We start from the raw sequence: 13,486 nt of genomic DNA on the forward strand, positions 1-13,486 counted from the left end.
GGCGGCCTGTGTACAGTGCTGCGTGTGTAATCTGGTGTCAGGAGGCGGCAGAAGAATCCGGTATAGAGCACCGGGTATAACATCCTGCCCCTGCACCGGCGGCCTGTGTACAGTGCTGTGTATGTGTTATCTGGTATCAGGAGACGGCAGCAGGATCTGGTATAGAGCACCGGGTATAACATCCTGCCCCTGCACCGGCGGCCTATGTACAGTGCTGTGTATGTATAATCTGGTATCAGGAGACGGCAGCAGGATCTGGTATAGAGCACCGGGTATAACATCCTGCCCCTGCACCGGCGGCCTGTGTACAGTGCTGTGTATGTAATCTGGTATCAGGAGGCAGCAGCAGAATCTGGTATAGAGTACCGGGTATAACATCCTGCACCGGCGGCCTGTGTACAGTGCTGTGTATGTAATCTGGTATCAGGAGGCGGCAGGAGAATCTGATATAGAGCACCGGGTATAACATCCTGCCCCTGCACCGGCGGCCTATGTACAGTGCTGTGTATGTATAATCTGGTATCAGGAGACGGCAGCAGGATCTGGTATAGAGCACCGGGTATAACATCCTGCCCCTGCACCGGCGGCCTATGTACAGTGCTGTGTGTGTAATCTGGAATCAGGAGGCGGCAGCAGGATCTGGTATAGAGCACCGGGTATATCATCCTGCCCCTGCACCGGCGGCCTGTGTACAGTGCTGTGTATGTAATCTGGTATCAGGAGGCAGCAGCAGAATCTGGTATAGAGTACCGGGTATAACATCCTGCACCGGCGGCCTGTGTACAGTGCTGTGTATGTAATCTGGTATCAGGAGGCGGCAGGAGAATCTGATATAGAGCACCGGGTATAACATCCTGCACCGGCGGCCTGTGTACAGTGCTGTGTGTGTGTAATCTGGTGTCAGGCTGCGGCAGAATAATCTGGTATAGAGCACTGGGTATAACATACTACCCCTGCACTGGCGGCCTGTGTACAGTGCTGTGTGTGTAATCTGGTATCAGGCTGCGGCAGCAGGATCTGGTATAGAGTACCGGGTATAACATCCTGCACCGGCGGCCTGTGTACAGTGCTGTGTATGTAATCTGGTATCAGGAGGCGGCAGGAGAATCTGATATAGAGCACCGGGTATAACATCCTGCACCGGCGGCCTGTGTACAGTGCTGTGTGTGTGTAATCTGGTGTCAGGCTGCGGCAGAATAATCTGGTATAGAGCACTGGGTATAACATACTACCCCTGCACTGGCGGCCTGTGTACAGTGCTGTGTGTGTAATCTGGTATCAGGCTGCGGCAGCAGGATCTGGTACAGAGCACCGGGTATAACATCCTGCACCGGCGGCCTGTGTACAGTGCTGTGTGTGTAATCTGGAAAACATGGGCTGTCGGGTGTGTAGGCACCAGATTCGGGAAATGCAGTTCCACAATAAAACTGCAGAATTCTCTATAACTTTCCATTTCTCTCTCTTAGGGAATTAATCAATTGTCTAGATACTAATTACTATAATCCTGTCGTGTGTATGGTTAAACGTTTCCAATCCAGAGCGGAATCCCGTACAGCATGGGGGGGGGGGGGGGCGACGGTACGTCTCTGCACCTGGAGAGCGGCTGAGCAGCTACATGAGGAGTTCTACAGCTGACAAGGATATCTGGGCCCTGCGGCGCTTGCAGTCGGTTGATCTTTTTACGCCGACCTTTCATCTCTCAATGCCGCAGACGGCTCTGGAAATAGCCCTGAGATTTGTGTTATTAGCTGTGAATACATTTGTCATCTTTAGTGTGTTTTAGCGGGTTTCCGTCCCCTCAGCCGCCTTGCAGCAAGGTTACTGCTGAGATATTTCACAGTCATTCTTTCAAAGCTCCATTCAGAAGCCGGACAGGATCTGGGTGTAGGGTTTAAATGGAACACGACCGGTCCAGAGTTGGGGGTTATTAAAGCTGATATTTATATAACCAAAGAACAATAAGTGAAATGCGCAGTTTACGTACTTATTCCGTAACTTGCGTACCCTTTATTCCTAGCTACGTGCGAACAGAACGTAGCGCAGCGTAGCGTACCTTTTCCCGTGTATTGTACACACTGAATCAATAACAGTAATGGGAAATCCCTTCACAGTACTTAGTCTCTATTCTGCGAATACCTTTTAAGGACAATGTCCGTAATATACGTTGTCGCTAGTTGCGAATAATAGACGAGACCACAATATAACAAGTGAGGAGATAGATTCTCCAAAATAGTGTATTTAGTCCCTAGCGGACAAAGGGGGTTACAGAAAGAAGAAATACAGGATAACACGTGATACAATTCCCTTAACAATACTAATACAAGTCAAATACTACTAGGGGAAAGAAAACAATTACAGAATACAATCAGCCAATAAACAATATAAGAAAGCACAAGGAATGCAACCGTTTACCGTCTCATCAGATATGCGCAGCGCAGTCCGGTCGGAGCTCGCTATGTTCAAATAGAACTTTAGCCCGGTCAATGGTGGGGGGGTAGATGCAGTGCCGAAGTGACCGAGCCAGCCCAGGGTTAGCTATCTTTATAGGGTCAAAAGGGGGAGGTCAAAGGCCATTCCTATTGGTCCAGTGTTCGACTGTCCAGTCCTCAGTGATTGGGGCAAAGTGTTACACCTGGCTTGGATTGGTGCAGGGGGAGTGTACTTTGGTGTCCTTTGTGTGTTGGCATCGTCGTCGGGGGTCATAAACAGCAACAAGAACCGGTTATATCTGGATTCCTTTGTCTCACACAGTTTAGCAGAAATAGTCCTTGAAATATGGATTTTGTCCGTAATTATCGGACCATATGAGTTGCGAAGTTTTTCGCAACGACCGGAGTGCTGCGCATAAGAAACGGAACATAACGATACTAAACATTATACAGACATAGTATGTAATGCTGATTAAACTATGTGTAGTGCTCTAAACCTTTAATTAACTATATTTTGTTTGGTGTAAGTATGGTATTATGAATTTATGTGTATTAGTATGGCTGCGCTTATGATCCACTTTGTTACACAGACTCGGGTATTTATACTTTATTTGCGCAACTCTGCGAACCAAAATGGCGGCCATACTATCCTAAAATGGCGTGTGTGCAACTCGACTTTAACAGGGTGTTTAACCAGCGAGTCTCACCGGGGCTGGAAGGTGCGGTAGTGTGAGTAACTGACAACCGTTCCACCTACTATATGTTATCTTCAACTTTTTGAATGATAGGCCAGACGGGCAATTCTTGTTATTCAAAGATGTGCACAGATTGATGCAGCATCGCTGGGGTCTGGGGTGGGGTGTGCCGTCCTGGTCTTTGTGGGCGAGCTGAGGCAGTGGCTGCAGCTTCACTAACCTGATCATCAGCTGACCAGTTCAGAGAAGCCGGCATTTGCATATTATTGCACAGCTGCTGCGTACAAAGTCCATGTTTGAATCCTGTACAATATCGAGTCATGTAAGGACTCTATGTAATGAGCAGCACACATCCCTACGTCCGCTGCCTGGTGGGAAAACCAGTAATAACAGACCCTTTGCACCATTTTAAAATGATCCTTTTTTGTTTTTTATTAAAAGTTTGGGGGGCCTTTAATTGGAGATGTGGTTGTAGTTACTGTATATGTTTCCATCTGACATTTATCCTGCAGACTGAGATCACTAAACACATGAACCGCACTATGTAAACCCTTCAATGAAAACGGATGTGAGAGCAGGTTTATGTCGAGTGGAAAAACTTTCTTTAATGGGCAAAATCATGCTGCACTGCAGGTGGGGCAGATGTGACAAGTGCAGAGGGAGTTATGCTGGCCACACATCAGACCAACTTTCCTCCAACCATCCAACTAGTTTCATGGATGGAATAAAAATCTGGTACTGGATGGGAGCAAAGGACAATCAGAAATGTGCTCACAAATCCAAGAAAATGGACAAAAACATTCAAATTGTTTAAATCAAACCGGTTCAACTACAGTACATTGCCCGAACGAAATTTTTTGTCCTTTTCCAGATTTTGGGAGCAAATTTCTGAAGTAAATATTCTAATATATTACTCCCATCCAGTACCATATTTTTATTCCATCCAAGCAACTAGTTTGATGGTTGGAGGAGAGTCTGATGTGTGGCCAGCATAAGATATGGGTGAGTTACTATGGGGCAGATGTATTCAGCTTGGTGAAGTCGAGAAAAAGTGGAAGGAGTTAATGCACCAGCCAATCAACTGTGTGAAAAATGACATGATTTGAAAGTTGATTGGCTGGTGCGTTAACTCCTTCCACTTTTTCTCCACTTCACCAGGCTTAATTCATTTGCCCCATTATTTCTGTGCAGGATAAATAAGGCTGCCTTATTCTTACACTGTCATTTAGATTTCAGTTTGAACACACCCCACCCAAATCGAACTCTCTCTCTGCACATGTTACATCTGCCCCACCTGCAGTGCAGGTTTTGTCCATTTGAGAAAGATTTTACTTGTGCAATCAAATCTGAATCAAGTACTATGACCCTAGTATTTATTCTGTGTTCATTCATATAATGGGAGATAAGATTGTGCTACACAAATAGGCTTATTCTAGTATTATTGTCTGGCCCATATATATGGTGCGCCCAAATGTGTAAAGGAGACTTGCTGTAGAGGCGTTGTATCTAATCGCAGCGGGTTAATGTTTCCCAGTTGCGCACGTGTAGTGAACGGCTGTGGAGAAGCATTGGAACTGTGCGGCACATAATACACTACACGTTTGATTATGGCAAAGGTTGTGCACAGTGGGTGCCACTGCCCAAGCATCTGTTCGAGAACCAGAAGTTGGCGAGAATGGGTGTTTGTTGGACCCATCTGTTTTGGTACACTAAAGCAAGGAACGGGTTTCATTGCAGCAGCAATTTCACATGTGGTGAGATTCTAAAGCATGAGATCGTCCACAGCCGAAATCATTCAGTACACATGCGCATCTGGGAAAACTGCCCCGTCACTCGGCACTGTGGTTGGTAAACACTTTCACAGAGTGAAGCATCAGCACCAGGGGAACAGCAGATATTAGTCATGAGAAGCGCACGGCTACAAAGCAGCGAGTCCCGCCCACTAATCGCCACTTTTTATGCTGTGTTGAGGTCATTGCACTTTGCTGGAATGTTTTCAGCAGGAAACACTAAGAAAACACTTTGTAGGATATAAATATATACCCATGGCCTGTTATTTTCGCCTCTTTTTCCATACAGACCCTATTATCTTGTGTCGCAGTCCTTCCTATCGCTCAATACAGAAACAACGTCATTGTAAAGTGTTAAGAGCGGAATTATCTGGGTCTCACTGCAGTTGTTTGCTAGGAGACTGGATTGTACCTGTTGGTTCTGTGTGAGTATTTTCAGGTCTGAGCCAGACCACCCCCTATCGCAGCCTTGTCCAAAGCACTGATTGGTTCAGATGATTGATAATCCTCTGGACTTGGGCAGAGTGGTGGATTGGGTGTGGCGGGTCCTAATGCTCAGATCATCCACCTCCTGGCATCAACGGACTCCGGCTGCCATGATATTCTTTTATGCGTTTCATTCAGTCACCTAAATAAAGATAAATGCGTTGTTCTGTTTAAGTGTAGATTTTATTATGAGACTCCAGGTCCGGCTTCTTGGAGGTTTGGGAAGGTGGGTGTTGCAGCAGCAAACACCAGGTATTTCTTGATGGTGGTTAAATATAGTGCACACATTTTCAGTTTAGGTCATTTTTTGCAATTTCAATTTAAAAACATCACTGTTTTTGTCATTTGGGGTTACATATATGTGTCTATGTGATGTGGAATATGCTTTATAATGCTGCCTATGCAGTCACTGGGAGCCAGTGACATCACTGAACAATGCAGCCTATCCAGTCACTAGAAACCAGTGACATCACTGAGAGTGCAGTCTATCCAGTCACTATGAGAAAGTGACACCACTGATAGTGCAGCCTGTCCTGTTTCTGGGAGCCAGTGACATCACTGATAGTGCAGTCTATCCAGTCACTAGGAGCCAGTGACCATCCTGAAGAATGTAGCCTATCCACTCACTGGGAACCAGTTGTCATAAACTTGACTTGTTTCACATTTGTTTTCTCTATTTCCAAGTGTTTCCAGGCTTGTCTGTGTCCATATGGATACAGACAAGCCTGGAAATGCTTGGAAATAGAGAAAACAAATGTGAAACAAGTCAGGTTCATGACAGTAGTGACATCACAGTGTCATCCTATCCAGTCACTAGGAGCCAGTGACATCACTGAGAGTGCATCCTACCAAGTCACTTGGAGTCAGTGACATCACTGAGAGTGCATCCTACCAAGTCACTTGGAGTCAGTGACATCACTGAGAGTGTATCCTACCAAGTCACTTGGAGTCAGTGACATCACTGAGAGTGCATCCTACCAAGTCACTAGGAGCCAGTGACATCACTGAGAGTGCATCCTACCAAGTCACTAGGAGCCAGTGACATCACTGAGAGTGCATCCTACCAAGTCACTAGGAGCCAGTGACATCACTGAGAGTGCATCCTACCAAGTCACTCGGAGTCAGTGACATCACTGAGAGTGCATCCTACCAAGTCACTAGGAGCCAGTGACATCACTGAGAGTGCATTCTATCCAGTCACTAGGAGCCAGTGACATCACTGAGAGTGCATCCTACCAAGTCACTAGGAGCCAGTGACATCACTGAGAGTGCATCCTATCCAGTCACTAGGAGCCAGTGACATCATTGAGAGTGCATCCTACCAAGTCACTCGGAGTCCGTGACATCACTGAGAGTGCATCCTACCAAGTCACTTGGAGTCAGTGACATCACTGAGAGTGTATCCTACCAAGTCACTTGGAGTCAGTGACATCACTGAGAGTGCATCCTACCGAGTCACTAGGAGCCAGTGACATCACTGAGAGTGCATCCTACCAAGTCACTAGGAGCCAGTGACATCACTGAGAGTGCATCCTACCAAGTCACTAGGAGCCAGTGACATCACTGAGAGTGCATCCTACCAAGTCACTCGGAGTCAGTGACATCACTGAGAGTGCATCCTACCAAGTCACTAGGAGCCAGTGACATCACTGAGAGTGCATTCTATCCAGTCACTAGGAGCCAGTGACATCACTGAGAGTGCATCCTACCAAGTCACTAGGAGCCAGTGACATCACTGAGAGTGCATCCTATCCAGTCACTAGGAGCCAGTGACATCATTGAGAGTGCATCCTACCAAGTCACTCGGAGTCCGTGACATCACTGAGAGTGCATCCTATCCATGTTTGTTGTGTGTGTAGGCGGTAGGCAGCAGGTGCTCTGTAAGAAGACTAATAGTAATGAACTGTCACAGTGTATTTATGTGGTAGAATAGTAGCGATGTGACTGCTCTGCAATCCTATATAATAGATGTGTTGTATAAACATTCAGTGCATGTAATTGTAAGAACTATAAACCTACATTGTCAGGGTATTTCTCCTTACTCCTCGTTTGAATCATCCAGTTAATGTAATATGTTCTCTCCCAACCTCTCAGTCCTGTCCTCTCTGCATCTGCAGATCTGTATAATTTACCCACCAGATAAGTATACAGGGAACGCATTAGACGACGGTTACAGTGGGACTGTTATCATTCCGCAGGATCTTCAGCAATACATTGTGCGCAGAATTAAGGCAATCGGCGTAAGGGGGTCTCAGGCAGATTATTGCAACCAGTAAATCTGACATAATTGTAGCAATCAGGTGTCGGTATTCGGAAGCCACCTCGTACCTCATGAGGCGCTCCTCTGAAGTGTTTATTGATGGCGTTTTATCTGTACACTGCTGCTGTGATCTATTGGTAGACTCCAATTGTATAAATACCTACACTGTTCTCTGTGCTGGGCCCCTGGCCTGAGGCTGCTGTACCTCTCCCATTATAAACCGCAATTCCACTCCCTGAGGGATTCACCTCTTTATTCTCCTTTTAAAGTTGGTAGCACACAAGAAGCCCATTGTGATCTCTGCAGCTAGACTCCCTTGTTTTATCATTATCCGGGTGTGAAGGGATCTCGCAGGTGGATGGGTGGGTAAGTGTGCCAACACTAATAATCAGGCAGTGGAGCATTAAATACTGAATGTACCCTAGTTGGATTCTTCCAGTAGTAGCAGTGATCTGATCAGGAACGTAACACTCACGTGATACTTTGTATTCAGCAACTCAGCATATTTACACAACAACCCTCTGGTACTTTCTGTACACCTGGAACCGACTAAAAACAGCAATTCCATCAGGGAGACATAGACAGGGTTAGATAGTGGGAGGGGAAAGGTTCCCAGCAGCACAGAGTATATCAGGAGATGGGTGATGTGTCAGTGAGGACAGGGCTGCATGTGACAGGGGCAGTGACATGATGTGAGGAGGGGAATGGATGCAGCAGGAAGCCACAGACTAAGAGATATATAGAGGGAGGAGCAGGATCACCAGCAGCACAGAGGATATCAGGAGATGGGTGATGTGTCAGTGAGGACAGGGCTGCATGTGACAGGGGCAGTGTCATGATGTGAGGAGGGGAATGGAGGCAGCAGGAAGCCACAGACTGAGAGATATATAGAGGGAGGAGCAGGATCACCAGCAGCACAGAGGATATCAGGAGATGGGTGATGTGTCAGTGAGGACAGGGCTGCATGTGACAGGGGCAGTGTCATGATGTGAGGAGGGGAATGGAGGCAGCAGGAAGCCACAGACTGAGAGATATATAGAGGGAGGAGCAGGATCACCAGCAGCACAGAGGATATCAGGAGATGGGTGATGTGTCAGTGAGGACAGGGCTGCATGTGACAGGGGCAGTGACATGATGTGAGGAGGGGAATGGAGGCAGCAGGAAGCCATAGACTGAGAATTATATAATGTGAGGAGCAGGGTCCCCAGCAGCACAGTGTATATCAGGAGATGAAGGATGTGAGGACAGACTCAATGATGTGAGGAGGTGAATTACGGCTTTCTCTGCATTCATTTAGTGCATCATTTTGGAGGAAGCGCATAGTCCGAAGGGCCATAATAAAATGATCATGTGATCAGTATTCCTTTGTATCTTCTTTTTGCCGCGACATGGAGAAGACACTAAATCCCCGGGTGACATACTTGGGAGCCATAGACAAGTACAGATGGTTGCTAATAAACAGTCCACACACCACAAGAAAACACCCAAATGTTAAAGAAACCGAAATGAATGAAATGTGATCTTATCCTCATGGTTTCTGATTGGTTAGAAGACAAATCAGAATTGAGTCTATAGAGACATTTGCTTCTTCGTGTCCCCTGATTTATGTATTTCTCTGGTTACAAATTGCTCTTTTGTCATTGTTTTTGAATGGGTGACGTCTGTGAAATGGGATACAAATAAACATTGTGGGTTTACACATTCGGCAGTATTCAATGCTCTTTGCGAGTAGTGCCAATAGTTTGCCGTCACAGCTCCGGGGTCAGTAACTGACACCCCCCCCAAAACAGTGAGGCTTGTGGCTAAATGCAGCGTGCTCCCTGCATTATCCGCGAACCCCGCCGTTTGGGGGAACACTCGCCGTCCTCTGACAGCGAGGATTCCCCCGGAACGTTAAACAGGGTGAGCGGCCGGCGCGGTGGTAAAACGGTGAGGGTGGCTTGTTTTCGGTTATCCTCGCCGTTTAACCCCCTCGCCGACCGCATTGGATACAGCCCATTGAGTGTCTTCCTGCTGTGCCAAAAACATTGGGCCTAATTCAGAGTTGATCGCAACTGAAAAATGGGTACTTATGTATTATCTGGGCTCCCATGTTAAATGCACCCCATTTTTTCATACCCCTACTATCCAACTACTCATGGAGTTGATTTTATATAGTGTGGCGAGCGCAGCGAGCCACCGTGCCCGAAGCGTGGCGAGCGCAGCGAGCCCCGCGAGGGGACGCGGTCTCATAAGAAAAACGGGAGCCCAGATATTACATAAGTACCGAAAAATGCTTCTCAAAGTTATTATGCTCCTGTGCAGGGTAAATACTGGCTGCCTTATTCTTACACTGCAATTTAGATTTCAGTTTGAACACACCCCACCCAAATCTAACTCTCTCTCTCTGCATATGTTACATCTGCCCCACCTGCAGTGCATATGGTTTTGTCCATTAGAGAGTGATTGTGCCTTTCCGAGTGAGTAACCCCCATAGTTTGGGTCTGAGGGGTTTCCGCGTGGTCTGTGATAGCTTCCTGCTGCCCGGCTCTGGGCCGTGTGACTCGCAGTGTCATATATGCAGGACCCCAGCCTGGGCTTTTTACAAGCCTTTACTGAAGCCTGTTAAAGCAAATAGAGAACATCTGAGCGAGCGGAGAACGTTTTCTTTTATCCCATTGTCTATTTGCAGAGAAACATGCTGAACCTCTTATTCCCAATCCAGCTCGCTTTAACCTCTTTGAAGCTGGATTTACAGCTGTCACTCCGCTTTATGTCGGTCATACAACGTGTTCTGCACAGTCTCTCTCCAGGTGTGGCTGCCATTCTGTCCTGTACTGCACTCACTGCCCTGTCCTGGTCCCGTCCGGTACGGTAAATAAGGCATACTAGCCTACTTTTACCTGCAGGGATGATGTCTGTGCCTCCGCCGTACCTTGTGTCCCCGTATTCCCCTTTGCCTTAGTCCCTCGATGGCTAACCTTGACACCACATCTGTTGTTGAACTACACATCCCAGCATGCTCTGCTTCAGTTTTGCTATTTGGCCAGGCTAAATCTGACGGAGAGCATGCTGGGATGTGTAGTTCAACAACAGCTTCAAGTGTTAAGGTTAGCCATCCAGGCCTCAGTCTATGGCTTGATAATAAATACGCCTCGCTGTGACACATTCTGGTTCGGAAGTCCCGTTAATTCCTAGGAGCGAGAAGCAATCTATTCAGCACCGGGCGTCTGGCTTCGGATTGTAAGCTCCTTTGGCGAGATGGAAGTCTTTGAACGCTCAACACACTATTGTGTTAGAAGCTGTAAAAATTCCAGGCACATGTGTGTGCCAGAAGTGTGCCAGGCAGGGGCTCCCCCGAGGCGGATAAACACGTGTGATCACAACGAGGTTCTGTGCAGTGCGAGCGGCCTGAGTGTGTATGGATGTGACGGCCCAAACACTCCGCCATTCATCGCTTGGTATCCTTTTATGGCGCACACATGGACCGCAGCTTCCCGGCGCTCCTTGGGCCTCTTTATCGGGATACGGTCCCTAGGACAACCACTGAAGGGTGACAAGACTTATGTCGACACCTGAAATAGGTAGACCTGGCCAAGGTCGACACAAGCATTAGATCATAAATGGGAAGGTTGGCATGAGTATTTCAGACGGTATTCCATGCCCTACCAAGGGGGACGCGATGCACTTAGACGGTGTCCATGTCGACTATATTGACATTTGGAACAAAAACATTTGATAAACTTATGTCGACCTTTTGACTGTTGACCTTCCCATTGTTGACCTAATGCTTGTGTCGAACTTTCCGACCCTGACGACCTTAGCCATGTTGGCCTTTTGCTTCCGTCGACCTGTCAATGTCGATCATTAGTGGTCTACCTAGTGGCTGACATTGTTGATCCAGGGACTGGTGTTTGTATGGGTCAAAGGGCCGACAAGAGAAAGGTTGACATGCAATAGGTTGACTGTTGAAAATCGACATACATCAAGGTCGACACACCTGAAGATTGACATGGGGTTAAGTCGATACATGCATTAGGTTGACATTGGCTAAGTGGACATGGGGTCTGTCACTTTTTTTATCCCAAATGTCGAAAAAGTCGACATGGATACTAAAAAAGTGCACCGCATCCCCTCGCATCGGGCACGGTGCCTCACTGCGCTCGGCACTCTATTTAATTCTCCCACCACACCCTAATGGATAGTAGGGCAAGAAATGCCACCTGTCGGCACATGTCGGCTCAAAAAAAATCAGTTGGAAACCCCATGTCGACCTTTTCACTGTCGACCTAGCCCATGTCGACCTAATGCATGTGTCGACCTTGATGCAAGTCAACCTTCAGTCGTCAACCCAATGCATGTCGACCTTCCCACTGTCGACCTAACAACCGTATACCGTTTGTATATAAGTCCGATCAGCTTCCAATGCTGAAGCTCAGCTACACCCCCGCTGCTACACCCCCCGTTCCCAGTGTCCTTACTGATGACATTATGGGACAGTGACTTGGGTGCATCAGTAGTAACACCTCTCTGGTCCCAGTGTTCCGTGTTCGGCCCCTTGGTACAGGCTGATCTCCGTCCTGTGTAGTGATATAACGTGTGAGCAGATCCGGCATCCCTGGGAAAGCAGGAGCACTGTGTGGGGCTGGCTGAGACTGGGGTGTGAGTTACCTCTCGCCTATCCCTCCTCCCCCCCCCCCCCCCCACCTCTCGCTCACACTCTTCCCTGCAGGCTCAGTAGCTGTGGGCAGGAGTCTCATTGGAGGCTTCTGTGGGACAATTTACGGAAGACTGTGAAACTTTCCTGAGCACTCAGAGTGCAGGATCCATCCAGAGCTGTCGCAGCTCCATTCCCAGCCTCCTCGTCTCTCTCTCTCTCTGAGGACTGTTCCCTGCTCTCCTGGTGCCTGGACACTTCTGGGATTATTAATGAGCAAGGAGCGAAATGTCGGTGACTAGGAAACCGTCCGGCCGACCGTCCTATTACTACAGGTTCCTGGGGCGGTCCCAGTTGCAGCGGCAGAGGAGCCGGTCGCGGAGCCGCAGCAGACCACCTCGGAGGGGTAATAATGACCATTTACTTACATAGGTTCTGTAGTGAGGGCCACACGTTTTGTCCATTATCCTGTGCATTAAGTAGAGAGGTGCACGGACCCCTGTGTGTGGGTTCTAATTCAGCGCCGGGTTTGGGTTTCGTTGCCCTTAAGTGTTTTGGTTCTGATTCAGTTTGTAATAGTCAATCGGTTTATAATCATTGATGAAAATCAATTAAAAAAATCTGTGTTTTAAGATCGGAACTCCTCGGGGGCTATTTGGCCAATAGGTTGACAGTCAATAATTCGACCACTTTTGGTTGACGTGTTCCTCCTCATGATATCCGGGCAGGGTTTTGGTTCGGTGCGGATCCACAAAATTCCGGTGGATTGGGATATCTGGAGAACCGAACAACACCTCACTAATATGGGTATGATAAAAGGGTCAACACAAAATGATCGACATGGACAAGTTCGACATAGCCAAAAGGTTGACATGAGTTTTATGGGGGGGGTGTCCATTTGTAGATTTCAGCACAAATTAGCGTACCCCGTCCCCTCCCATGGCTTGCTTCTTCCTTTTCATGTGTCAATAATGCCATCCACCATCTGACCATGGTGACCTATAGACTGACCAGCATTTGGCCGGATACTACTAATACTAAGCTAGGTACATTCTGCAATAAGCAGACCCATTTGTAGCCGCTGTGACTGATTATCTTGGAGCGTGTAAGCAGGGTCTGGGGCTGGCTATCGTTCCAAAGTGATTGGATGATGGGATCCAGTGGCGACTCTTATCTCTGTGGAGAAGTGG

At 47.6% G+C, this 13,486-nt stretch overlaps 1 protein-coding gene across 7 annotated transcripts in view; it reads left to right on the forward strand.

Moving 5' to 3' along the window:
- DAB2IP (DAB2 interacting protein) overlaps nt 1-13,486 on the forward strand; it is a 499,976-nt gene that overhangs the window by 155,371 nt on the left and 331,119 nt on the right. Inside the window, exon 1 of one of the 7 annotated variants that reach the window (XM_083161387.1) lies at nt 12,486-12,702. The exons of 3 other annotated variants lie outside the window; for them this stretch is intronic. In XM_083161387.1, the coding sequence (XP_083017513.1) occupies nt 12,585-12,702 (118 nt within the window). In that variant the 5' untranslated portion in view covers nt 12,486-12,584. Of the gene's footprint in view, nt 1-12,485; nt 12,703-13,486 lie in introns of those variants that run through there. 3 more of the 7 variants (XM_083161385.1, XM_083161384.1, XM_083161389.1) reach the window with 3 other exon arrangements.

The sequence above is a fragment of the Crinia signifera genome, chromosome 9, assembly GCF_055691185.1.
Source record: "Crinia signifera chromosome 9, ASM5569118v1, whole genome shotgun sequence".
In the NCBI taxonomy this organism is placed as follows: Eukaryota; Metazoa; Chordata; class Amphibia; order Anura; family Myobatrachidae; genus Crinia; species Crinia signifera.